The sequence below is a fragment of the Sphaeramia orbicularis genome, chromosome 11 (genome assembly GCF_902148855.1).
Source record: "Sphaeramia orbicularis chromosome 11, fSphaOr1.1, whole genome shotgun sequence".
Lineage (NCBI taxonomy): Eukaryota > Metazoa > Chordata > Actinopteri > Kurtiformes > Apogonidae > Sphaeramia > Sphaeramia orbicularis.
In genome coordinates, this window is record NC_043967.1 from 32,033,953 (window position 1) to 32,060,734 (window position 26,782).

At 40.1% G+C, this 26,782-nt stretch overlaps 1 protein-coding gene across 5 annotated transcripts; it reads left to right on the forward strand.

Annotated features, from left to right (window-relative positions):
• The first annotated feature begins 296 nt into the window (after positions 1–296).
• Positions 297–26,433, forward strand: LOC115428765 (NACHT, LRR and PYD domains-containing protein 12-like). Of its 5 annotated transcripts, XR_003936681.1 has the most exons (18): positions 297–386; positions 4,725–4,945; positions 5,728–7,543; positions 7,678–7,851; positions 8,272–8,445; positions 10,109–10,282; positions 12,675–12,848; positions 14,403–14,576; positions 15,682–15,816; positions 16,061–16,086; positions 18,705–18,838; positions 18,935–18,981; positions 19,422–19,636; positions 19,797–20,107; positions 21,065–21,178; positions 21,264–21,405; positions 22,472–24,411; positions 26,281–26,433. XR_003936681.1 is itself a non-coding variant. In XM_030147978.1 (17 exons), exons 2-17 carry the CDS (start codon positions 4,900–4,902, stop codon positions 22,798–22,800), a joined length of 4,185 nt encoding a protein of 1,394 aa, XP_030003838.1. In that variant the 5' UTR covers positions 297–386; positions 4,725–4,899; the 3' UTR covers positions 22,801–25,232. The 5 variants fall into 5 exon arrangements, 4 of the variants coding, with proteins under 4 accessions (XP_030003838.1, XP_030003839.1, XP_030003840.1 ...); XM_030147978.1 differs by lacking the exon at positions 26,281–26,433 and having other exon boundaries at positions 22,472–25,232; XM_030147979.1 differs by lacking the exon at positions 26,281–26,433 and having other exon boundaries at positions 18,708–18,838; positions 22,472–25,232.
• Positions 26,434–26,782: the final 349 nt, after the last annotated feature.

The following is a 26,782-nucleotide window of genomic DNA, read 5'->3' on the forward strand; positions in this document are numbered from 1 at the left end:
TCATCTTGGCCTTGTTCTATCTCTTTCTTTGACATATTTTTTAAAAGGCATCTGTAGAAACGACACAAATACGTTCTACGCGCATTCATCTTCTCCCTATAAATGCATTATAATAATCTGTTCATCTGAAAACATAGAAGAGCCTATTCATGTTAATATGCTTTTTCTTGGGGTTTTCTGAATCGTCTGAAGCCAAAGCATCCATGAAACGGACACGCGACCCCACCCACATCTTTCTGACATCACTATAGGCGTGGCCTAGTCACCGAAATGAACAGGTAGAGACATACTGTCAACGCGGAAGAGGAGGACGAGGTTTATCATTATCATGTGAATATTTTACCGATAAAAGTGTGTGTGGACAACGCGCATCTATCAAATCCCAGGTACGAAACGTTCAGTCGTTTATGACCTCCGCCAAGGAGGTTATGTTTTTGCCAGGGTTTGTTTGTTTGTCTGTCCGTTAGTGTGCAACATAACTCAAAAAATTATGGACAGATTTTGTTGAAATTTTCAGGGTTTGTTGGAAATGGGATAAGGAAGAAGTGATTAAATTTTGGTGGTGATCGGGGGTGGGGGGGCCCACGGGGGGGGCGCAGACCAGAAAATTTCATCAAAATCTGTCCATAGCTTTTTGAGTTATGTTGCACACTAACGGACAGACAAACAGACAGACAAACAAACCCTGGCAAAAACATAACCTCCTTGGCGTGGGGGGGTGGGGGGGAACCGATCAGCCTTGGCGGAGGTCTGCGCTCTCCGAGTGCTTCTAGTTTCGGTTTAGTTTTAGACATTTTCACGAGTGTATCAATAGTTTTAGTTCCATATTAACCGTAATGAACCGAGTAGTTAACGGACTGTATGTATTTGGATGAAAGTGATGTTGTTCTACATTGCATTTGTATATATGAGATATTTATTACAAAACGTGTTTGCTATAACTGTGTATCAGCACAACAGGACAGAGAAAATCTAAGGATCAGGCTCTCAGGTTGTGTGACCCTATGCTCTCATTGGCTGACGTTCTGTGACGCTGCGCTCTCATTGGTTGGCGTTCTGTGACGCTGCGCTGTCATTGGCTGTCATTTTGTGACGCTGCGCTCTCATTGGCTGGCGTTCTGTGACACTCCACTGTCATTGGCTGGCATTCTGTGACGCTGCGCTCTGATTGGCTGGCGTTCTGTGACGCTGCGCTCTGATTGGCTGGCGTTCTGTGACGCTGCGCTCTGATTGGCTGGTGTTCTGTGACGTTGCGCTGTCATTGGCTGTCGTTCTGTGACACTGCGCTGTCATGGGCTGTCGTTCTGTGACGCTGCGCTCTGATTGGCTGGCGTTCTGTGACGCTCTCATCTGATTGGCTGGCGTTCTGTGACGCTGCGCTCTGATTGGCTGGCGTTCTGTGAAGCTGCGCTCTCATTGGCTGGTGTTCTGTGACGCTGCGCTCTGATTGGCTGGCGTTCTGTGACGCTGCGCTCTGATTGGCTGGTGTTCTATGACGTTGCGCTGTCATTGGCTGTCGTTCTGTGACGCTGCGCTGTCATTGGCTGTCGTTCTGTGACGCTGCGCTCTGATTGGCTGTCGTTCTGTGACGCTGCGCTCTGATTGGCTGGCGTTCTGTGACGTTGCGCTGTCATTGGCTGTCGTTCTGTGATGCTGCGCTCTCATTGGCTGGCGTTCTGTGACGCTCTGCTCTGATTGGCTGGCGTTCTGTGACGCTGCGCTCTCATTGGCTGGTGTTCTGTGACGCTGCGCTCTGATTGGCTGGCGTTCTGTGACGCTGCGCTCTGATTGGCTGTCATTTTGTGACGCTGCGCTCTCATTGGCTGACGTTTTGTGATGCTGCGCTCTCATTGGCTGTCGTTCTGTGACGCTGCGCTCTGATTGGCTGGCGTTCTGTGACGCTCTCATCTGATTGGCTGGTGTTCTGTGACGCTGCGCTGTCATTGGCTGGCATTCTGTGACGCTGCGCTCTGATTGGCTGGCGTTCTGTGACGCTGCGCTCTGATTGGCTGGTGTTCTGTGACGTTGCGCTGTCATTGGCTGTCGTTCTGTGACGCTGCGCTGTCATTGGCTGGCGTTCTGTGACGCTGCGCTCTGATTGGCTGGCGTTCTGTGACGCTGCGCTCTGATTGGCTGGCGTTCTGTGACGCTCTCATCTTATTGGCTGGCGTTCTGTGACGCTCTGCTCTGATTGGCTGGCTTTCTGTGACGCTGCGCTCTGATTGGCTGGCGTTCTGTGAAGCTGCGCTCTCACTGGGTGACGTTCTGTGACGCTGCACTCTCATTGGCTGTCGTTCTGTGACGCTGTGCTGTCACTGGGTGACGTTCTGTGACGCTGCGCTCTCACTGGGTGACGTTCTGAGACGCTGCGCTCTGATTGGCTGTCGTTCTGTGACGCTGCGCTTTCATTGGCTGTTGTTCTGTGACGCTGCGCTCTCATTGGCTGACGTTCTGTGACGCTGCGCTGTCATTGGCTGACGTTCTGTGACGCTGCGCTTTCATTGGCTGTCGTTCTGTGACGCTGCACTCTGATTGGCTGACGTTCTGTGACGCTGCGCTCTGATTGGCTGGCGTTCTGTGACGCTGCGCTCTCATTGGCTGACGTTCTGTGACGCTGCGCTCTCATTGGCTGGCGTTCTGTGACGCTGTGCTGTCATTGGCTGTCGTTCTGTGACGCTGCGCTCTGATTGGCTGATGTTCTGTGACGCTGCACTGTCATTGGCTGGTGTTCTGTGATGCTGCGATCTCATTGGCTGGCGTTCTGTGACGCTCTGCTCTGATTGGCTGGCGTTCTGTGACACTGCGCTCTCATTGGCTGGCGTTCTGTGACGCTCTGCTCTGATTGGTTGATGTTCTGTGAAGCTCTGCTCTGAATGGCCAGCGTTCTGTGACGCTGCGCTCTCATTGGCTGATGTTCTGTGATGCTCCGCTCTCATTGGCTGGTGTTCTGTGACGCTGCGGTCTCATTGGTCTGTGTTTTGTGACGCTACGCTCTCATTGGCTGGTGTTCTGTGACACTCCGCTCTCATTGGCTGCTCAAAACAAATAAATGTATGAATGAAAAAAAGCCTGTTTTCTTTAAAATCATAGCTTCCTGGTGCTTTTTAAGGCTAAAATCTCAAAAAAAGACTGTTCTGAGTTATTTGGAAATGCCCATGTTCCTGTGACTTTAATAAAAGAAGCCTCTAATCATCGCAACTTTTACCACAATTTTTTGGAAAAGCTGCCGCAAAATCAGGCATTTTAGGCCGCAACAATCAAAAAAAAATCCCGCGAAATCCTGGAGGGACTGGTTAGAGCTCGAGCGCTGTTCTGCGAAGGAAGGAATTATTGCACTTACTTCATTTATTATTATCATTATAAGTATTATTGTTATTATTATTTAATTTTTTGGGTGGTGGAGGGGGTCCTGTGTTGCATTATTTTTTTTTGAGGGCCTAAACATGCGCGAAAAGTACATTTTGTTTTTATTCAGAATGATGAGTGGCAGGCCCAGTCCTGTTCATGTAGGGGCTCTAAGCAAGACACGTTTGGGCCCCCCCCCCCACTGTACCATAAACACAAAAAAATTTCACTCTGAATTATAACATTAATTCATGTCTAAAGTTCACTGGCTATGCATACCAATGTGTTATATTTTAACATAGTGACAGCAAAACCGTAAATACAGTAATGAATATTGACTGACTTTGGTGCAGGAGGCTGGGGTTCATATCCTGGCCAGGGTGTTCCCAGTTTCTAATGCACTCACCACATCAGAAAGGCCATAAGGGGCTGGTGCGCTGAGGCTTGTGAAGGGGCAGGAGGTAGGCACATCTAAGACTTAAAAGGGTTAAAATCCCACCAGTTGTCTTACTCTGGGGCCCATACAGCAGTAGAGTGGACCTGTAGAGTTATTCCACATTTCCACTACATGGGACTGGCTCGACTCAACCCGGCTCGACTCGACTCGCGTACCAGGTCCTATTCCTGGAGACCATTTTCATACAGGATACTACCGACTTTACAGTACCTGGACGTCATAGCGATGCAGCGCGTTACTTCGGTGTCGTCTGTTCAGAGAGTTGCTGATAAACTTGCTCATTGCATGTTGTCTCATCAAGCTCATGCTGAACTTTTACATCAGCCACCAAATAAAGATTGAATCTCCTCGACCGACTATGGTGTAGTTTTGCAGGCTGTCATCCTGTGGGTTAACCTACCGCTGTATTTACTGTAAAATTCCACATTTGTCTTTTGTAAAACGGCAGGTCACAGAGACAACTCTCTGACCAATCAGTGGTCTGCAGTGTTTACACGTCACATTTTAGTATCTGTTCCCCGGTCTTGGAACGTTGTCGGAGGTGATACCAAAAAACTAGTACCGGGTACCAGATTCCAGGTCCTTTTTTGTAATGGAAATGCAAAAAGGCAGACCCCCCCCGCGAAGGTGTTTTCCCAACCCTTCCTCTGTGCCCTTCCTGCGCCAGAACCGTCACGAGCAAGATCGAGACGCCCGTCCCCCCCCAGGGGCCCGCGAGACGGAGCCGCTCGCACCTCGGTGTTGGTGGTACCAAGGTCCGGTACTTGCGTTCCCGCTCTGAAAAATCAATCTCATCCACTATTACTTCATTACACAAAATTACAATAAAATTGATCCAAAATCAATTGCACTGATTTTTTTCAACCCAGCCCTAGTGAAGACCCATTAATGCTCTTTGTTCTAAATGTGTTCATGTCCTCAGAAAGAAGAGGAGTCCTGGTCCTGAAGTGGACCCACCATCCTGTTCTTTGTGTCTGAAGGTCCTAACTGATCCAGGCTGGATCAGCTGTGGACACTGGCTCTACAGAGAGTCCATCACTTCATACTGGGACCAGTCTGGTCCATAAGGAGACTCCTCCTGTCCCCAGTGTGGAAAAATGTCCAGAACTGGAACTGGACTGCAGATGGACAGAACTGTACAAGGTAAGACTGTAATTCTATCTAAAGATGTCATCCGTCCTGAAAACATGTCTACTTACTTACTATGTTTCATTTTAAGTCACATTTTTGCAGCATTATAACGTTCTACATTTTCATGTGTATGTTCTTTTCAAACATAGTCAGATGTTTAGTGATGGAACAGAAAAATACAGAACTGCATAAAAAGATGAACCATCAAAGGGTGTGATTATCAGAAAAATCTCATCATTATGAGTCAGTAATATTCATGTGAATATAAAGTCTGACCAGATCCTGATCTTGTCATCATCACTACAAATCACTACACTGGACAAACACGACAGCGCTTCATTCTATTTTCTTTTTGTTTTCCTTCTATTTTACATTAGTGTTTGGATGGAAACAGCATTATTTTCATTAGATTCCATTTGATTCGGCTTAACTTTTCTATGATGAAATACCAACTCATGATCATGAAATAATATGTTTTATTCTTTGTCTGTTTGTGAATGCAATGTGTTTCATGGTAAACTTACTCTAATTCTTTGTGATTAAATTGTATAAAGTCAGGTTAACATAGTGTCACAGCATTTATTACTTTTAATAGTTTGAGATGAAATCGTGTAGAATTACAGCCATTTTTAAACCTGACCTGGTGAGTGTTTTTGCCTCAATAGTTCATTCAGGATTAGACTTTGTGTTTGTTGTGACTGTCAGGGAGCTGAAGGGATAGAAATAACGCCACTGTCCAAATACTTAATGATCTAACTGTATTTATTTAAAGTGTATGTATTTTCTGTTTTCAGATGAACATAAGCTCAGTCTGAGGAGCAGATGTGAATGTGTGACTGAAGGAACTGATGGAGCAGGAAGTAGAACCCACCTAAACCAGATTTACACTGAGCTCTACATCACAGAGGGACAGAGTGAAGACTTTAACACCCAACATGAGGTGAGGACGCTGGAGACAGTTTACAACAAGAAGATCATCTATGACAAACCCATCAAATGTCAGGACATCTTCAAAGCCGACCAGCAGAACCCCATCAGGGTGGTTCTGACCAACGGCGTCGCTGGAGTTGGAAAAACCGTGTCGGTGCTAAAGTTCACTCTGGACTGGGCAGAGGGTTTAGAAAACCAGGATGTCAGTCTGGTGGTTCTGCTGTCGTTCAGAGAGCTGAACCTGATCAGAGATGAGCAGTACAGTCTGCTGACGCTGCTCCATGATTTCCATCCAACATTACAGAAGGTCACAGCAGAGCAGATCAACAACTGGAAACTTCTGTTCATCTTCGACGGCCTGGATGAAAGCAGACTTTCACTGGATTTCCGCGACTGTGAGGTTGTTTCAGACGTCACACAGAAGAAACCAGTTAACGTCCTGTTGACCAACCTCATCAAGGGGAACCTGCTTCCATCAGCTCTCATCTGGATAACTTCTAGACCTGCAGCAGCCAATCAGATCCCTCCTTCATGTGTCGACAGGGTAACAGAAGTCCGAGGATTCACCACTGATGACCAGAAGGAGGAGTACTTCAAGAAGAGATCCACTGATGAAGATCTGTCCAACAAAATGATCTCACACATTAAGAAATCCAGGAGCCTCTACATCATGTGTCAAATCCCAGTCTTCTGCTGGATCAGTTCTATGGTATTGGAGCACATGTTGACTTCAGACCAGAGAGGAGATCTGCCCAAGACCCTGACAGACCTGTACTCACACTTCATCATGGTCCAGACAAAGAGGAAGAAGAATAAGTATGAAAAAGGAGGTGAGATGGAGCTGACAGAGGCTTACCAGGAAGTTCTTCTAAAGTTGGGTAGATTGGCATTTGAACAACTGGAAAAAGGAAACATCATATTCTACCAAGAAGACCTGGAGCGGTGTGGTCTGGACGTCACAGAGGCCTTGGTTTACTCAGGAGTTTGTACAGAGATCTTCAGAACAGAGAGAGTGATCTTCAAGAAAACAGTCTACACCTTTGTTCATCTGAGTGTTCAGGAGTTTCTGGCTGCAGTCTACATCTACCACTGTTACACCAACAACAACACAGTGGTACTGGAGGAGTTTCTAGAAGACTGGGAGGAGGAGGAGGAGGAGGAAGATGTATACCTTGTTTCTATGGATGAGGAGGAAGAAGACCTGGGGCATGATTTAGCGCTGGATGTCTTCCTCAGGAAAGCCATGGAAAAATCCCTCAAAAGTGAAAATGGTCACCTGGACCTGTTCATTCGTTTCCTTCATGGTCTTTGTCTGGAGTCCAACCAGAGAGTTTTAGGAGATCTGCTGGGTCCAACAGAGATCAGTCCAGAAACAATACAGATAGTCATCAACAACCTGAAGGAGATGAACACACAGAGTATCTCTCCTGACAGAAGCATCAACATCTTTCACTGTCTGACGGAGATGAACGACCAAACGATCCATCAGGAGGTCCAAGAGTTCCTGAAGTCAGAGAACAGATCAGAGAAGGAACTCTCTGAGATTCAGTGTTCAGCTCTGGCCTACATGCTGCAGATGTCTGAGGAGGTTCTGGATGAGGTGGACCTGAAGAAGTACAACACATCAGAAGAGGGACGACGTAGACTGATTCCAGCTGTGAGGAACTGCAGAAAGGCTGAGTAAGAACTGATGTGGATATTGACATTATTTAACTTTGTAGTGATTCATCACTTTGATGAAGAATCCATCAAGGAACCATGTTCCCTTGCACAGAGAAGGGAAAATTTACTTTCTATCACATCTAATTTTACAGTCTCTCAGGGAGTCGGCCCTCAGAAACTCACTTTGAAGTCGTGGCCTCAGCTCTGAAGTCCAGTCCTTCTCATCTCACAGAACTGGACCTGAGTTCTAACCCCATGGAGGCTTCAGCTGTGGAGGTTCTATGTTCTGGCCTGGAGAGTCCAAACTGCAGACTGGAGACTCTGAGGTCAATAGAATTTGTGTCTACTGATGAGATCTCCTGTCTTTTTTCTGCTTAAATCATGAAGTTCACTGTTCTCCATTTGTCTGAGCCGTTGTAAATGTTAAACAGGTCATTTTATTATTTCAGTCGAAGAAGATTCAGTTCTGTTTGTCCATACATAATACATACATCACTGAGGCTGACATCTATAAATATCTACAGATTGTTCATCATCTAATTGTCTAAGAGTAAAACACTGAGTAAACAAACCTGAATGATTGAGAAATAGAGCTGCTTCCTCTTGGACTGCAGAGTCCAAACTGCAAACAGGACTCAGTTCACAGATTCTCCACTCAGGTTCTAAATCTTTGTCTGGTTAAATGAATCGGGGGTGGGGTGGGGGTATTAACAGAGTTTAATGTATATCATTTATTCTTTATTCAGATTGAGGTTCTGCCGTTTGTCAGATGTCAGCTGTTCTTCTCTGGCCTTAGCTCTGAAGTCCAATCCATCACATCTGACGGAACTTGATCTGAGTTGGAACGACCTGGAAGATTCAGGAGTGAATCTGTTGTGTTCTTTTCTTCAGAGTCCAGACTGTAAACTACAGATTCTGAGGTTGGTTCACTGTTGTTTTAACAGAATGGTAAATTGTTTGAATTTTAATCTACAGTCCTATTCCAAAAAACAACTAAAACGGGACATTGTTCAAAATACAGTCATGAGCAGAATACAATACAAATCTTATTAATCCACATTTTATTCACAATAGAACATAGAAGAGAACCAGTAAAACTGTTTCAACCATATGCTTGACTCCTGATCTCTACCTAATGTTATCAGTGGGCAGGCGATGTCATAACGAAAATATAATGTGTGTATTTTCACATCACTAGCCCCGATGTAGAATGTTTAAAGGTGTATATAATAATTTAATTCACGCCAAAATACACAGAAGTTGATCAAACCTGGAATGTGCTGATAATGTGATTGATTTCATGTGTTGAATTCCTTTGTGTCTGTGATGCAGGACTTTCAGTGACTCCAGGAATCCTGGTAATAACCAAACACAATGATTGTATTCATCAACCACACAATTAAAGTGGTTTAGTAATGACAGACTTAAGTGTGTGTTCATTGGCCTTAGTTACTGGTTTTATGTCCAACATAAAGGACAAATCTCGACCTGTTTGGAAAAGAAAAACAACAGTAATAAAGATTAAATAAATGAATAATAAAGTCTAAATGATTAGTATAGATTCAGTGTAAACTGGTCCAATGTTATCTTTGAAATGACTAAATAAAATAACTAGTAGGAGTTTTATTCTATTTAGTGTCAGATCACTCTTCAACTGTTTGTCTTAAATGTCTTAAATTTAATAATTATGTCCAGTTTTAGTTTTTGAACTCCAGATGTCATTCAACTTATTCATTCATTCCCAGATCCTGGGTTTATTTTATAACTTACTGTAATCTGACGTGTAATGTAGTTCCATATGACATGAAGCTCCTGAGGAACAGGGTTGTTTGTTTTCTACCAGTAACAGTTCCCTCCAGGTCGGTCCACTAGTGTCACATGACCACACCAAATGTGGTAGTTGTCCATTTAATCTGTTTGGATGTTTATGTTCTGACAGATGGCACCCATGAAAAATATGATATTTGTGTATTATTATTTTATTTAAATGTTATTAATCTACATTCATCCACATGGCATTCTAAACCTACATCATATCATCAAACTGTATCTTTATTTATATAGATGCTCTAGAATCACTTTCCACAGACTGAAATTATACATTAGTGCTGCAACATTAATGCTAACAGCTCATAATACAACACTGTTAAATATTATTCATACTCTGATAATCACACAATATGAAGTGAATGTATATTAAACATGAATGTTTTCACAGCGCTGTTATTTAATGACAGGAGCTTGTCTGTGAAAAGGAGATCATAAACCAAATTAAGATCAATCATAATCAAATATAATATCATTATCTTGTTGAAAGTATTAAATCAAAGATGCTTCAGAGTAAATTGCACTCAACAGACATGTGTATTATATGAGTTTAATTCCCCTTGTTATTTACTTTATATTAAACTTACAAAGTAGGAATATTCCTGTGGTTTCTTTGAATTATGAAGTATCTTTAGATTATTACAGGTCAGACTCACTGAGTGGGACATAGTAATGTTGGACTGAACATTTAAAACCTGAACACATCTGACTGGATAATTTACAGAGTTTAATCTATATCATTTATTCTTTATTCAGACTGAAGGGCTGTCGTTTGTCAGATGTCAGCTGTTCTTCTCTGGCCTCAGCTCTGAAGTCCAATCCATCACATCTGACGGAACTTGATCTGAGCAGCAATGACCTGAAGGATTCAGGAGTGAATCTGTTGTGTTCTTTTATTCAGAGTCCAGACTGTAAACTACAGATTCTGAGGTTGGTTCACTGTTGTTTTAACAAAATGGTTAAACGTTTGATTTTTAATCCACAGTCCTATTCCAAAAAACAACTAAAACGGGATATTGTTTAAAATACAATTATCAACAGAATACAATACAAATCTTATTAATCCACAGTTTATTCACAATAGAACATAGAAGAGAACCGTTGAAACTGTTTCAACCATATGTTTGACCCCTGATCTCTACCTAATGTTATCAGTGGGCAGGTGAGGTCTTAACTGAAATATGATGCATGTGTTTTCACATCACTAGCCTCTCTGTAGAATGTTTAATGAATGATTGTAAATAATGATTAAATGAATAATAAAGACTCAATGACTGTTAACATTCAGTGTAAACTGGTCCAAATGTCGTCTTTGAAATGACTAAATAAAATAACTAGGAGAAGGAGTTCACTTCTATTTAGTATCAGATCACTCTTCAACTGTTTGTCTTAAATGGCTTAAATTAAATAATTATGTTCAGTTTTAGTTTTTGAACTCCAGATGCCATTAAACTTATTCATTCATTCCCAGATCCTGGGTTTATTTTATAACTTACTGTAATCTGATGTGTAATGTAGTTCCATATGACATGAAGTTCCTGAGGAACAGGGTTGTTTGTTTTCTACCAGTAACAGTTCCCTCAAGGTCGGTCCACTAGGGTCACATGACAACACCAAATGTGGTCGTTGTCCATTTAATCTGTTTGGATGTTTATGGTCTGACAGGTGGCACCCATGAAAAATATGATATTTGTGTATTATTATTTTATTTAAATGTTATTAATGTACATTTATCCACATGACAGTCTAAACCTACATCATATCATCAAACTGTATCTTTATTTATATAGATGCTCTAGAATCACTTTCCACAGACTGAAATCATACATTAGCATTGCAACATTAATGCTAACAGCTCATAATACAACACTGTTAAATATTATTCATACTCTGATAATCACACAATATGAAGTGAATGTAAATTAAACATGAATGTTTTCACAGCGCTGTTATTTAATGACAGGATCTGTAGTATCTGTGAAAAGGAGATCATAAACCAAATTAAGATGGATCGTAATCATATATAATATTGTTATATTGTTGAAAGTATTAAATCAAATATGCTTCAGAGTAAATTACACTCAACAAACATGTGCGTTTTATGAGTTTAATTCCCCTTGTTATTTACTTTATATTAAACTTACAAAGTAGAAATATTCCTGTGGTTTCTTTGAATTATGAAGTATCTTCTTTTTTTTTTTTTTTAATCAACAGACAAATTTTCTTGTTATCCATTGTTTTGTTTATAGTGCAGCCATTTTCTCCAGCGCTTTATGAAGATTTGTTCCTGGAGCCGTAGATAATAAGTCAATCTTTCCATAGAGTAGATTTCCTCTATTACAGCCACTGATCCTCACAGGCTGCATCAGTTTTGAGTCAGTTCCTTGTAATGGCCTTTTTGGAAGTAATTCTAAGAATTTTAAAGAGGTATTTGTCTTCTTTCACTAATAGATCTCCAGGTAGCAGTCCCAGCAGAAAGAACTTGGGGTCCTTAGGAATTGTGAAAGTCATAATGCCCTCAATCATTTCAAAAAGCCTTTCCCAAAAAGACTTCAATTTTGTACATATCCAGAAAATATGACAGTCATTAGCACTTACGTGTCCACACTGTCTCCAACAACATTGCTGATGTCCCTTTACTTTAGAAGTGATATGTGATGTGATAAAGAATCTAATCAGGCTTTTCTACCCAAATTCCCTCCATCTTTTAGAACTAGTAGATGTTTGTTTTGTGTTGCACATTGAATGCCAATCACTCTCAGACAAGACAATACCCAGCTCCTCCTCCTATTTTGATTTAATGTATAATGTGTTTTTTCCATTTAGTTTCTGCAGCCCTTTATAGAATTTAGAAACAATTTTACTTGGCAGACCAAGACCATAATAATAGTCTTTCAGATTAGGCAGGGCTAAACCACCATCTTCTTTATCTTTATGAAGTGTTTTAAATTTTATCCTAGGTCTAGCTCCTGCTCAAATAAATCATGATATTACCTTATCCCTAGCATTAAACTGAGAGTCTGGAATTATAATGGGTAATGGCATAACAAGGTCAAGAAATCTTCAAAGTAGATTCATCTTAACTATTTCTATTCTTGAATGGAAGTCCAATGTCAGTATTGTCCAATGTCTCATGTCTACCTGTATAGCATCAATCAATTGACTGAAATTTAGGGCAAAGAATTATGAAGTATCTTTAGATTAATTACAGGTCAAACTCATTGAGTTGGACATAGTAATGTTGGACTGAACATTTAAAACCTGAACACATCTGACTGTATTATTAACAGAGTTTAATCTATATCATTTATTCTTTATTCAGATTGAGGTTCTGCCGTTTGTCAGATGTCAACTGTTCTTCTCTGGCCTCAGCTCTGAAGTCCAATCCATCACATCTGACAGAACTTGATCTGAGTGGAAATGACCTGATGGATTCAGGAGTGAATCTGTTGTGTGCTGTTATTCAGAGTCCAGACTGTAAACTACAGATTCTGAGGTCAGTTTTATTGTTACTGTTGGAAAATTAATAGGTTTCAATAATAACTAATTAACTAACAAACCTAATTGACTGCATAACTCTGAAATTCTAAATGATCTGTTGTCTGTGATATTGCCTCTCGGGTGCGTGAAGTTGGTTCCGTTCTCAAAACCAGTTCTTGGAACCAGGTCTGTTTACGAAACCAGTTCTGTTTTTGGAACCAGTTCTGTTTACAGAACTCAGAACCAAACCCTGCTCCATCCTCCAATCCCTGCTTTGCGCCCGCATCAAGCCCTCCAAACCCTGGCTAATTATGGAAATAAAGTAACCACCATCACTTTATTCCTTATATCACATTATATAATTTTATTCCTTATATAACTTTAAGCGTGTCATAAAGTTCTATAATCATACCAACTATTCAAGGAAAATATGACAGTATGACACAATAACTCTGTTTAACCCACAAAGACCCAAACCACCACAGACCAAAATCATCTACTGATCTAAAATGTTTAAAAACTTCTTAACCATTAATCCTATCAATACATGCAAATAATTGGTGTAAAATGCAGTTTGTCATCTTTTCATACTCAAAGTGGAGCTTGGAGCCCGGCTTGGTTCCAAGTTCTGTAAATGAAACCGGTTCTCGGAACTGGAACCGCGCCCTGGGTCACTGCAGCTTAGCGCATCAGTCTGCAAGCCCGACAGGAGCTGGTGCTTGGCGCTCAGAGCAGGGCTTCCTGCAGGGCACGACGTGGCGATGTGGCAGTTGGGGTTGGCATTAATTAAGTCAATCAAAATGACATTCGCCAGCATTAAAGAAAATATCAACAGCAGAAGAGTGCAAATGTGTATTAATTTATGGCTCGGAGCTGATGGAGAGCATTACTTGGAACTAGATCCAAGGTCTGTGGAGGTCTGCGTCTTGGTTTCCCAGTTCACCGCGGCTTTGCGCACCCCCAAGCCCGACAAGAGCTGGTGCAGCGCAGTGATGTGGCAGTTGGGGTTGGCATTAATTAAGTCAAAATGACATTCGCCAGCATTAAAGAAAATATCATCAGCAGAAGAGTGCAAATGTGTCTGTGGAGGTCTGTGGCTTGGTGTCCCAGTTCACCGTGGCTTTGCGCACCTCCAAGCCCCACAGGAGCTGTGGCTTCTGTAAACAGAACCGGTTCTGTTTTCAGAACGGTGCCGAGATCCTTAAATGGAACTGATTCCATAAACGGAACTGGTTTCGAGAACGGAACCAACTTCACGCTCCCTTGTCTGTCATAGTAATTTCAAGTCAGTGGTGACATTAAAAACAAATCCTGTTACTTACAGAAATTGTACGTGAGCTGTTAAATAAAATTATGCTTTTGACAAACGGCCACATTTCACCACAATATGAATTGTTCATTTTTAACTTTTGGGTTTGAAATAATGGTCCTTTATGATAATAATTCTGAAGAAACAAGAGAAACAACAGATAATTTCTCATGGACATATGCTGGTCTATACCTACTTTACTGAGCACATCTGACTGTGTTATTAACAGAGTTTAATCTGTATCATTTATTCTTTATTCAGATTGAAGCGCTGCCGTTTGTCAAATGCCAGCTGTTCTTCTCTGGCCTCAGCTCTGAAGTCCAATCCATCCCATCTGACTGAACTTGATCTGAGTGAAAACTACCTGGAGGATTCAGGAGTGAATCTGTTACAGGATTTACTGCAGAGTCCAGACTGTAAACTACAGACACTACGGTCAGTTACTGTTATAGAGTCAACGTGTTTCATCAACACCTGAATCCAGTATAATTCAAACATGTATTTATTTTATATTTATTATCATGTGATCTGATCATAACCACTGAACTCATTCTTAGTTTAATGTTGGGAGATGGAGGAAGGGCTCAGTCCATGTGAAATCATCAGTCTTCCAACTGACCGTCTCCCATTTGCTTCATACGTTCATAAAATAACGTTACTATTCCAGAAAACACCCGGCAAAATCTCATCCTTATACCCTCATAGTTTCTAGTTTTAGAGATATGAGAACAGATACTAATGTCAGGTCTTCAGTACTTTTGATCCGTTCATGATAGATGGATGGTTTCATGGTGATATTGTCTTGGTGGATCTTCACACTGGATCATGTAAGATTTTTGTGGTGACTGTATCTTTACAAGAAATAAAATTGTCAGATTTATGAGGCATTAAAAATGAGAGAAAAAAAAAAAACTACACCTATTTTCAGTTGCATAACACTCATATGACAAGGTCTAGTATGAAAATAAATTTATGAATGGAAATAGCATGTCTGCATTAATATATGTACTAAATGTGAAAGTGGTGTCATCAAAGAAGTTTAGTGTTTTAGTGTATAAATAACCCCATGTTTTCTGTAAAATATAGAAGTACTGAACTGAAGATCCATCACAAATCTGTGTTATGCATCTGTCGTATCCATCTATTATCAATAGTTCAACAATTTGACTGAATTTAGCATCTTTTTTTGTAGCACATTTTTACATTTACTGTAATTTTCAAAGGCCCGATGTCTCAAAAACTAATGATGATATGAGGCTGCAATGTTATTTACTGAAAGTATGATGAATTGGAGACAAGTATTTGGGAACATTTTATGAATCTGATGATTTGAGATGGAAAAAAACAGACTGACAGGATGGAACCAGTTGGATAATGAAATCAGGAATCAGCTGATATTTTAGTCGATCCGATGTGGATTAAGAGATGGAACCTTTGTTAAAGGGCAGCGAGAGCAGACAGCGATATGGGAGGAACCCACAAGAACACGGAATAAAACATGACAGTCTGTATATTTTATGCCTTTGACCAACTTTATTAGGACATTGTCTGGGACATTCACTGGAATCCCATTGCGCCATCGAGTAGAGACAGAGGAGGACACATCAGAGTCTGGCTGTGGGGTCAAAGGTCGTCCTCGAGACTCTGACAGTGAACCTGGACCCTCAGATAAACGGTACCATTATCACTGACACCGTTGGAGTCTTTATTTCATACCTTACAGTAAATAACATGTTCAGTCTGTTGTTTTCTCCAGAGATCTTAAAATGTATGAGCAGAGCTGTGTAACACATGTTTAATTCAACCTTAAATCTTTAATGTTTTATTATTTATTTCTCCTTCTAACCTTTAAATCCAGGTTGATGCAGTTGGATTTTTAGGAGACTTTATTTAATCTGCATTTGTTTTTGTTTCAACAGAACTGGAGCTGACAGGCATGAACCATGTGAGTAAACATCCACATGTAAAGACAACTGTTGTAAACTGCCTGTGGATCAGATTCATTCCTACAGTCCAGGACTAGTCTGGTACACAGGATGGACTCTGCTGGAAAAATCCCACCAATGGGCCTTTTAATTTCACTAGTTCAACTTCGTATGAGCTGAAAAAAATACACAATTCCTGAACATTTGTGGAAAATTCAGTAACAAGATTTTGAACAAAAAAGAAAACACATTTAGAGGAATGAAAATCAAAATACCTTAACCCATAAAAACCCAGAACTACTTTCAGGACAGTTCCAAAATATTTATTTCTCTATATTTAAGTTTTCTTAAGTGATTTATCACAATTTCTTATGACATTATCCTCTGTATTTTGCATTTTTTCAGTGAACATCATGCATTTTCTTATATTTAATTCACTGATCATGTAGATGTTCAATAAAGGTCAGATTAAAGTTGATTGTTATTATATCAGAAACAAAGAAAACCTAAGAAAAATGTACTTTTTTAGTAAAATACACTAAGCAAAAATAAAAACGCACCATGCACAATATTTGTGTAACGTGGCGTGTGGCCGAAAATGAGCTCACATTGTCTTATAATTGTAAAACATGGTTAATTGTCTTGATTTGTAAACAAACATTGTGTCCATCTCTGTAAGAGAGCACCTGCTCAGCGATCCAGTGACACCACCCACCACACAGCTGTGGTATGTCCAGATGCTGCTAAGATACCGTTAACAGTGTTCAGACACTCCTCATACTGGGGACAATAAAAGGACACCTCAAATGTCACATTTCCTCAGGCATCACCATGACATAGATGTTGCAAATCATGCGGGAAAGGTTCTGGATAACATCCCATAGCTCCATGTAGCTCTCAGTGGAATAACATTCCACGGACCACAATTGACAATATTGTGTGAGAAGACGATGTGTCTCTCCACAGGAAGCCAATGATGGACACAAGATATTGAGTTGTGGTTTCCTTCAACCGGCCCCCATTGTGTCCACATGAATGTCCCTGAATGCCACACACCGCTATTGTGTTCTAACGGACACTAATCTGTACCATATTGATCACCAAAATAAATTGTGTGCAATTTAATATGTTGTGCAACATCTAATGTTATTAAAATTTACAGTGTCACATGGTTAGTTTATATTTTTGCTCAGTGTATATCATTAACTGCACATAAACCTAGTGTGTCCATCCACCGTCACTGATCCAACTCCATGGGTTTTACTGGTTAATCAATGTTTTAGATCACAGGTGTCAAACATGCGGCCTGGGGGCCAAATCCAGCCCGCCAAAGGGTCCAATCCGGCCCGCGGGATGAATTTGTGAAATGCAAATATTACACTAAAGATGTTAACAATCAGTGGTGTCATTTTAATTCAGGTTCCACATACAGACACATACAGTCCAATTAGATTTCAAGTGGGTCAGACCAGTAAAATATTATCATAAAAACCTATAAATAACGACAACCCCAAATTTTCTCTTTGTTTTTTTGGTATGAAAAAGTAAAATTACATGAAAATGTTTACCTTACCAAACTATACATTTACAAAAAATGTGAATAATCTGAACAAATATGAACAAACTAAAATGTCTTAAGAAAAGTAATTGCAATTTTACCAATATTCTGCCTGTTACTAAATATTTTTTGTGATTGTAATACATGTGTAAATGATAAACTGATAAATGGAGGCAGAATATTGTGAAAATTGTACTTGTTTTCCTTAAGACAATTCAAGTTGTTCATGTTATTCAGATTTTTAAGGAAACTTTGTAGATGTAAATGTCATCATAATATAACTTTACTTTTTTCACTGTTATTATTTTACTGGTTCGGCCCACTAGAGATTAAATTGGGCTGAATGTGGAACTGAACTGAAATGAGTTTGACACCCCTGTTGTAGAAGATGACGGTGTTTCCACGGTAACTACAGAACCTCTGAACGTCCAAATGGGTCATATCTGATGATCATGAAAAGATGAATAACTGTATTTTACACCAATTATTGACATGGATTGATAGGACAGAAAAAGTTTGTATACACTTCGGGGATGTTGCAATCTAACTGGATGAGAATTTATCTCCCCCAAATTTTCTGATTGGTTGACAAATGTAACAGTATGCACAGTTTGAGCAGGTAAGCAGGCCAAGTTGAGTGAGCATACAGCAGGCTGCCTTCACATAGAGTAAGAGTTTGTGACAGAGCTTGGAGTGAAACTGAATGAAAGGTGGCACCTGCATATTGATCTTAACAAACATGCAAATACATTTGTAGAGCACAGAGTAGATTCTTCATTGCTTAACTTCAAGTTCTTTTTTCTCTGGTTTCATTTTTCCTCAAAATGTAATTTGTGTGCTTGCTTACATTTTTCTGCGCTCAAAGTGTCCCACTACCCTCCCAGAATAAAGGTACAAAAATAACACCATGTAGCTGTAGTTACAGGTTAATGTATTTAATCTGAATTGTGTCATACAGACAGTTAAACCAACATCATCTTCCCACAGTTGTTGCATGTTTTGTATGTGGTTTCACCCACTGGGATGAAACAACATCCACCAGTGAGTGTTCTGACTGTTCACCCCCCAATCCATCCACAGCAGACTCAGACCTGAAGAAGGTTAAGGTCAGTGGAGAGGACTGTGTGGACCGAAACCCTCACATGAAGCCTGAAGATGCAGAGAAGCAGCAGCTTGTCTGCACAGAGGTTCAGGCTGGACCATCCAACTGGGAGGTACACCCATAAAAACGTCAACCATTTGGACAAATGATGGTAAAGTCATGAACCAGGACATGGACAGAACTAACACTGGACCTTTGTCATTTGTAGGAGTTCACACCTGAAGTATCAGCTGAGTCTGGACTCACTTCATACAGGTAACGAAACATCCAAATACACAACACCAATCATATGACAGGGTTTTAAGGAGAACTCTTCAGATTCTTTCTTCAACAATTCACAGCTTTCATGTCATTTATTTCATGAAAACCCAGGACATGGACTGGTATGGTCCAGAATTCTGGAAGAGTTGTGATGAAGTGAGTCAGTTCTGTCCCTTTCAGTGTTTATGCTTTCAACACTCGTGCTTCAGTTTATAGTGTTTATCCTGTCGCAGCTGTTACATTCACATATTCACATTCATAGTCCAGAAATACAGAAGCGAAAAACATAGTTAATGATCAGGGGTGATGCAGAGTCTTTGTTTTCAGATGTTGAATGTTGAGACAAAGACAGTGTTAATGACTGACTGAGGACATTAAACCTGTAGCCTCGACTTGGACAGAGGACAGTAATAGGACTGGTCTGTGTCTCCCAGGTTCACGTGTCCTCATTCAGGTGCCTTCCATTGTACTTGGACTGGATTGGTGTTCGTTGTGACTCGGGAGGTGGGGCTGATGTACAGAACCGTCCAATGGGATGAACCCCTCCTTCAGTCAGCTGGCAGGATGCCTGCAGGGCCACTGTTCAGTATCGAGAGTCCTGAGAATGCCGTTTGTCAGCTCCACCTCCCACACTGTGAGACAAACCCTGGTAAGTTCAGCAGCTGAACTGTGGTCCTCCGACGTCTCCGAGAAGACGAAGAGCTCATCACAAACACAACATGAACCAACTCCATCCTCAGGTTCATCTGTTCACAGACACTGTGGTGAGGCTGTTGTGAATGAAAACTGAAGACTCTGTGTTTTTCCAGATCAATGCTCTAAAAGCCTGCTGTCTGTCGTCCACATCACTGATGATGGAATGAAGTTCATTGAGCCTCAGAAGATCACAGACACTCATGTGGTCATTGACGTCCCACATTTGTCTCTGTTTGGTCTCGTCTGGGTTTTGGAGAGGATTCAAGACATAATCTCTGTTGGCGGTCAGATGGTAGAATCGATCAGTCAATACATCAGATCAGTCAGTGGGCAAGTTCTGCTGTTCCTCAAACCACCAAACCCAGAAACACAAAGAAAAAAACTAGACGTATTACTACTGCCATTCAACGTCAGTATAAATCAGGTAAAGATCTTTTACTCTTTAGTCAGTACAAAACTATTTGTGAATCTACTAACAAACCATGACAAGAACAATCCTTCTCAGCAGCACATCCTCCAACCAGCGGATTGATTAAAGGGTACCTGTAGTCAATTTTTATTGGTAGCTATCTCAAAAGGCCACATATCATGCTAGCGGTTCCATCAGGTAACTTGTGTTTTAGCTTGTTGTCAAGTAGGCCTATGCGTTGTCGAGTATTAGGTTACAGCTTTGTCAGTCAGACATGGTCAGAGACATGTTTCCTCCTTCACAGGCTGTTCCAGCATCGATACTGACCCAGACTGGTTGTATTGCCCCATTAACAGGGCTGAGATGGACTGGTCCATGTGCAGTCATATGACCAGTAGTTTAAAACAGTGACTCATTCTGAAACCACCTTAAAACTTACCTCAGAATTATGTATTTCATGAAAGTAGGTTCTCTCGATACATGTCACTCATTTGAAAGATGTTTATTCTGCCTTTCTTGTTCACATTTCCAACAATCGCGCATCTTTCAACGAGACATGTAGTGACCTGTCAATCAACTGGGGCGGCACTGGCACCTGAGGTGTCCAATCAGGTTCCAGAGGTGGTCATCGCAAAGTTAGTAATATTTTCCTCGGCATGACCCGCCCTACTCTGCCTCTGATTGGCTCATCAGTCCTAATGCCTAAAGTTAACCAATGTAATCAGTGAAGGCAGTGAGTACTAGCCAATTAGAGGCAGAGTAGGGCGGGTCACGGCTTCATCATCCTTGGGGAAAACATTGGCAATTTGGCTCGTAGATACTACTGAATGTTGTGCATTAGGGGGATTTAGAAGTGGGTATACGCAATACTGACTGAAAAATAAGTAGGTATACGTCATATACCACCGTATACCCTGGATTTCACCACTGGGTTAAATCAGTTGCTAATTAAATGATCCCAATTCTCTGTAGGTTCAACAACAACGGCACAACACCTTGTACATTGATGTAACGTCCAAATGTGAACTCATCACAAAACACAAATACAGGGTTGACTGTCCTGAAGCAAGTCTGATACAGCCTGAGGTGAGGACAAAGCTCATAAATTCAACTACTCCTTCATTTGACTTTGGATACCATCTCAAATCGACAAATTTGCTGCTTGTTGCAGGAAGAAAAGTTTGACCTGAACTTTGGACCAAATTATCACCCAATGTTTGAGATTCGCCTGCCAACAAACACAAAAGAAGTGACTTTAACTATCCGAGACCAAGGGAACACAAAGGTCTGGGAACGTCAAGTGGACCTGACTGGTAAGACATTAGTACACCTGAGGACAGACTGAATCACATACTTCACACACACGACACAATGTCACATTATTAGCCAATCGTCCACATGGTGGAGATGGGGCTGTGGTGGAAACAGTAGGATTATAATACTGTTTTATGATGTCACTACCAGACGACGGAAAGCCAGCACTTTTCTGTTATAATTTCACATAAGACCTTTTAATATAAGTAGCGATGTAAGGTATGAAAAACACAAATCAGAAAACAGTGGCTTTAAAATGGTGTTTGACTCGTGTTTCATTGTTGACATATGAACACAACTGATTTCATGCTTAGTTTGGTTGGTTTCATTTCTTTTGTAAATATACATCCATTTTTCATATTCTAGATGAGACAAATTCAAGAAAAAGTTGAGACGGTAAAGAATTGTCACTTTTTGAACTAGTGAATATCAAACCCGGTTGGACCAGGGGGTGCCCACCTGACTGTCAGAAAATTAGTTTGGATTTAGTTAATAAATCTAACCCTAACCCTTTTCTGACTAACGGGTCTTCTGACAACAGGGCTCCTCCCAGACCAGGGTGGAGTTGGGATGTTCTCCTTATGCTCTGCAGGTTTCTTCAGGTCATTTAGTTTTCCCCACTATCAAAAACATGTATGCTAGGTTAACTCTCCTGTCAGTGTCCTTGACCGAGGTTCTGGTTTAGAGCTGGTGTCAGTCCCTGGGCATCTCCACTGCTCCTTGTACTTGAAACTGGATGGAAACAAACTCAGAGGAACAGCTGGTTGAACAGGAAAGTTGAAGATTTCTCCTCTGTCCACTCTGAGGCTGAACACTATGGTCTAAATCGGAAAAATGCAAGACTTAAATTATGATTTCATTAACACTGAACTAGGTATGGAGATACTAATTGGACCTAATACAGTCTTTTATGTGGTGAACAATATAAAATATTGACCATGTTTCTACATCCAAGTATGACAAAGTAATGCAGCATATAGAAGATGTGGTAGATTTTTTTTTTTAAAGCTGTGGAACAGTCACAGGCTGAAGTTCATTCATAATCTTCCTCTGCTGGTCCTTCAGATCATGCTGTGAGTGAAGACCGTCAACCGAGGTCTCAGCAGGACATCTCTCTGGAGGACAAGTTGTTTTCAGTTCGACCAGAGTTCAGCGGTCGCGTGTCGGGGGCGGTTCTGAACCAGCTGCTGGACAGACTTTTACAACGGAGGTTTATAAACGACGAAGAAAGTGAAGAAGCTAAAATGAAAGGCCGATCCGACAGAGCTAGATATGTGATCGACCTGGTCCGACACAAAGGACCAGGAGCCTGTTCATGTTTGATAGAAAACATCTGTGAGCTGGACCCACACCTTTCACAAACACTGAACCTGAGCCATCCTGACCGGCTTTGACTGGGTTTGACCCCCTTTGTTCAGAACATCACGGCATTTTCCTCTGTCGTCCTGTTTTGTCCAAATGTTCCATATGTAGAAAAGAAGACTTGACTAAAGATAGAAGGGATTTTTATGTCTTTTTTTATTATTTTTTTAAAGGATGAACTGAAGTCCAAAACAAATCTTTAGAAATGAATCTCTGAGTGACATTAACCTACCAAAGGAGTCACATTAGGACTTTATTATGCTTATGTTTTCTCGATATTTTGTTAACTTTGTTGAAAGTTTCATTTTTCTTCATGTTTTTGACTTGATGTTTATTCCAGTCTGTATTTTCAGGACATGGTGGATAAAGTACCACATCGTTTGAAGTCGAGGCTGTGTGTTGCAGAACCCACACTTCCGTTCACCCTCCATTTATTGTCTATTTATAATTTATAATATAATTTATAATTTGTTTGTTTATTTATGGTCATTGGAATAATCTGTGTCCATCTGAATTCACTCTGGATAATAATCCTGGACCTCGACCAATAGATTTACAGAATGCAATCAAAGTAATTCAGCAGAAACGACTGAGTCTGATCTGAATACATTGTTCTGAACTTTGAGGTGGAAGCACAAACCACATAGATTAACATGAATTCTTTTACCAGGGTAATAAATTCCTGGGAATGTTGGTGGAAAAGGGTATATAATATGTAAATGTAAGTCTGTGTCTCAATCGCTGGATTTCCATTACCCTCAGAAATGTGCAAAATGTAAATTTCACAATAGAAAACTTGCAGTTGAAACACCAAAATGAAATGCAAAAAAGTTTATATGCACTCATGAGGCTGTTTTTGAGATGTTTTGGTATAGAAATATCATGCAAAAGTGTAATGGAAACACATTTTGCGCATTTTACTAGAATTGTGTATCAGAAGCCAAACACTCTTCAATGGAAACGTCTACAAATAGCACTTTGTCGAAAGTGTGGAAATATCGCTTTTATTTTGCAGAAAACTGTCATGGAAACCCAGCTAGAAGTATTGTGTCCTCCACAAACATAATCTTTGTGCCTTGTTGGGATCTGGTCTGTCTAGTCTGAGTCCAGGTACTGACTCTTAGTCCAGATGACCTCTTCCTGTCCCGGACTAAAGTGACTCTGATAGTTGTTATGAAGACATCACCCTGTTGGAGAAAGTCTGCGATTTTTAAATGTGTGTTATATTTTTAATGATCTGACTACATGAGTTTTATTTTGTTAAATGTGTCAATGGAAGATTTTTGCAGCCTCAGAATCAAGTGTGTGTGTGTGTGTGCATATATATGTATGTATATATATATATATTTTTTTTTTTTTACAATTTTGACAATAGAGATTTATTTTTGGTATTACATTTGTATTTTTAGAGGTAAAGCGAAATCATATCAATACAATACAGATGCAGTCTTACTGAAAGCCTTCTACTCTCTCTGATTCCTGAACTGCTGATTTGATAGAATGGTTTTACCCTGACTGTCGCCGCCACTGGGTCTCCTTGGTGTTTTGGTGATAACTTGGACAGATTTGGTTGGATTTCTTCTCCCTTGATAACCAACATGGGGGACCCCTAGTGGCAGAACCCCATGGATTTCAGCTTATCTGTGAGTATTATAAGTCATCCACATTGAGGTGCTTTAGTTGAAAATCAGTTTTTTGGACATAATCAAGCAATAATAGGCCGATTGTGATCAAATTTGGTTCATATTGATTGTCTTCCAAATGTCTGTTTTCTGGCTACCATCCAGAGTTCATATGGGGTCATTTTCATTCACTAGGTGGAGTTTTGTGGTAAAACTGATTCTCTGACCATTACTTTGCCACTTATTAGGTTGATATAGCTCAAACTGAGTTCATATCGATTGTCTAACAGTTGTCTTTCTTCATGACACTACCTTGAGTTTACATGTCATATTTTGACACCATTTTTCCAAATGTTTGGGGGAGCTTCTGTTGAAAAATCAGTTTTTTTGACATTATTAAGGAAATAATCAGACAGTCAAGCTCAAACTTGGTTTATATTGATCGTCCAACAAATATCTAATATCTTTTCTAACATTATTCGAGCTATAGGATATCTTTGGTGTGAAGGTGATAACTGTCCCCCCTTTAGCACCAACATCAGTGACCCCGAGGGTATTTGCAGATTCTCTCAAATTAAAGTTGAATTTAATACAAAATAAAACCAATGTCATAATTTGCTTCAAGAAAAACATATTTTGTGAAAGTGAAGAAATAAATTCTTCATCTTGGCCTTGTTCTATGTCTTTCTTTGACAGATTTTTAAAATGTACCTGTAGAAATGACACAAATACGCTCTGCACGCGTTCATCTTGTTCCTATTGTAAGCGGCTGTTTCAGTGCCAGTTGTACTGCGCATGTTTTAGTCATTCTGACCCCTGTTGTTAACGCTCTCGTGGGGTTGTTGTTTTTGTAGTGCAGGGGTGTCAAACTCATTTTAGTTCAGGGGCCACATTCAGCCCGATATGCTATAAAGTGGGCCAGACCAGTAAAATAATACAAATAATAGGATAAGAACTTTGAGTGAAAAAAGTAAAATTCTGTAATGAAAATGTTTTCATGTACGAATTGTACTCAAACATAACATGAACAAATACACTACAAACAAAAAGTTAAGGATATTTCAGTTTTTGGGTCATTTTTTTGTCATTTTTGCCATTTGTAAATAAAACTGTGGTCATTAAAAAAATGTGTTTCAATTTAATTCACACACAAAAAAGTAAAAAGTGCTGTGCAAGAATTCCAACTGAAAAAAATAACCCCAAAATTAAAAATATCCTTAACTTTTTGTTTGTAGTGTATGAACAAACTGAAAATTCCGAACAAAAATAAATGCAGTGTTAACAATATTATGTCTTAGTTTATCATTTATACATGTGAATCACAACTTAGAGATCACAGTGGATCTACAAATACACAAAACATTAAATAACAAGGAGAAAATGATTAAAATTCCACCAACTTCTCTTACGACATTTCAGATATTCACATTTTTTCTAAAAGGCTAATCTATAAATGTAAATATTCTTGTGTAATGTAACTTTTTTTTACACTAAAACAAAAAGAAAAATGTGCAGTTTTCATAATTTATAGGTTATTATCATAGTATTTTACTGGTCTGATCATTTTTAGATTGAAATGACCTAAAATGATTTTAACATCCTTGATTGTTAATATCTTCAGTCTAATTTTTGCATTTCACAAATTCTTCCCACAGGCCGGATTGGACCCTTTGGCGGGCTGGATTTGGCCCCTGGGCGGCATGTTTGACACCTGTGTAGTAGAGACTGATATAATCACTGCGGTTTGCTCAGTAAATCCAAGTGCTGCCTTTTTTTTTGGCCTGGCTGTATGTACTGTCTTCTTAACTATAGTTAGTTGGATTACATTCATTCATTCATTCATTCATTCATTCATTCATTCATCTTCTGAACCTGTTTTATCCTCACTAGGGTCATGGGGGTTGCTGGAGCCTATCCCAGCTACCTATGGGTGAAGGCAGGGTACACCCTGGACAAGTCATCAGTTCATTGCAGGGCCAACAAACAGCCAACCACTCTCACATTCACACCTACAGGTAATTTAGTTTAACAATTATGCATTAAATATATCTTAAGTTTATTAACAGCTATGTTGTACAGTTATACTTTCTGTAACTTTGTAAAAGCATGTTAAGAAAAAAATCAGTGATCAAAATCTAATAAAAATCAAATGTTCAAATGAGCAAATGGCTGTAAGATCTTATCAGTCTAACTTTTGTCATGGGATACTTTGTCTCCCCCATGTGGCCTTATGTGGAAACAACAGGAAACTTGTTTTTGTTTTACTCCACTGGTCTTTATTAATTTCATAATGAGACATTTGTTAAAAGATGAGCTGTTGCTAAAAGAACCTGCCAACACATCTCAGCTGAACAAAAGCTACATCCATTCCCCTTTATACTTTGACAAGCTT

What these genes read in the sequence shown, in the direction of transcription:
- LOC115428765 (XM_030147978.1), top strand. Translation starts at nt 4,900, where the DNA reads ATGTCCAGAACTGGAACTGGACTGCAGATGGACAGAACTGTACAAG. An exon ending in GATGGACAGAACTGTACAAG is followed by an intron (nt 4,946 to 5,727) that starts GTAAGACTGTAA and finishes TTCTGTTTTCAG; the next exon opens with ATGAACATAAGCTCAGTCTG. An exon ending in TCAACGTCAGTATAAATCAG is followed by an intron (nt 20,108 to 21,064) that starts GTAAAGATCTTT and finishes AATTCTCTGTAG; the next exon opens with GTTCAACAACAACGGCACAA.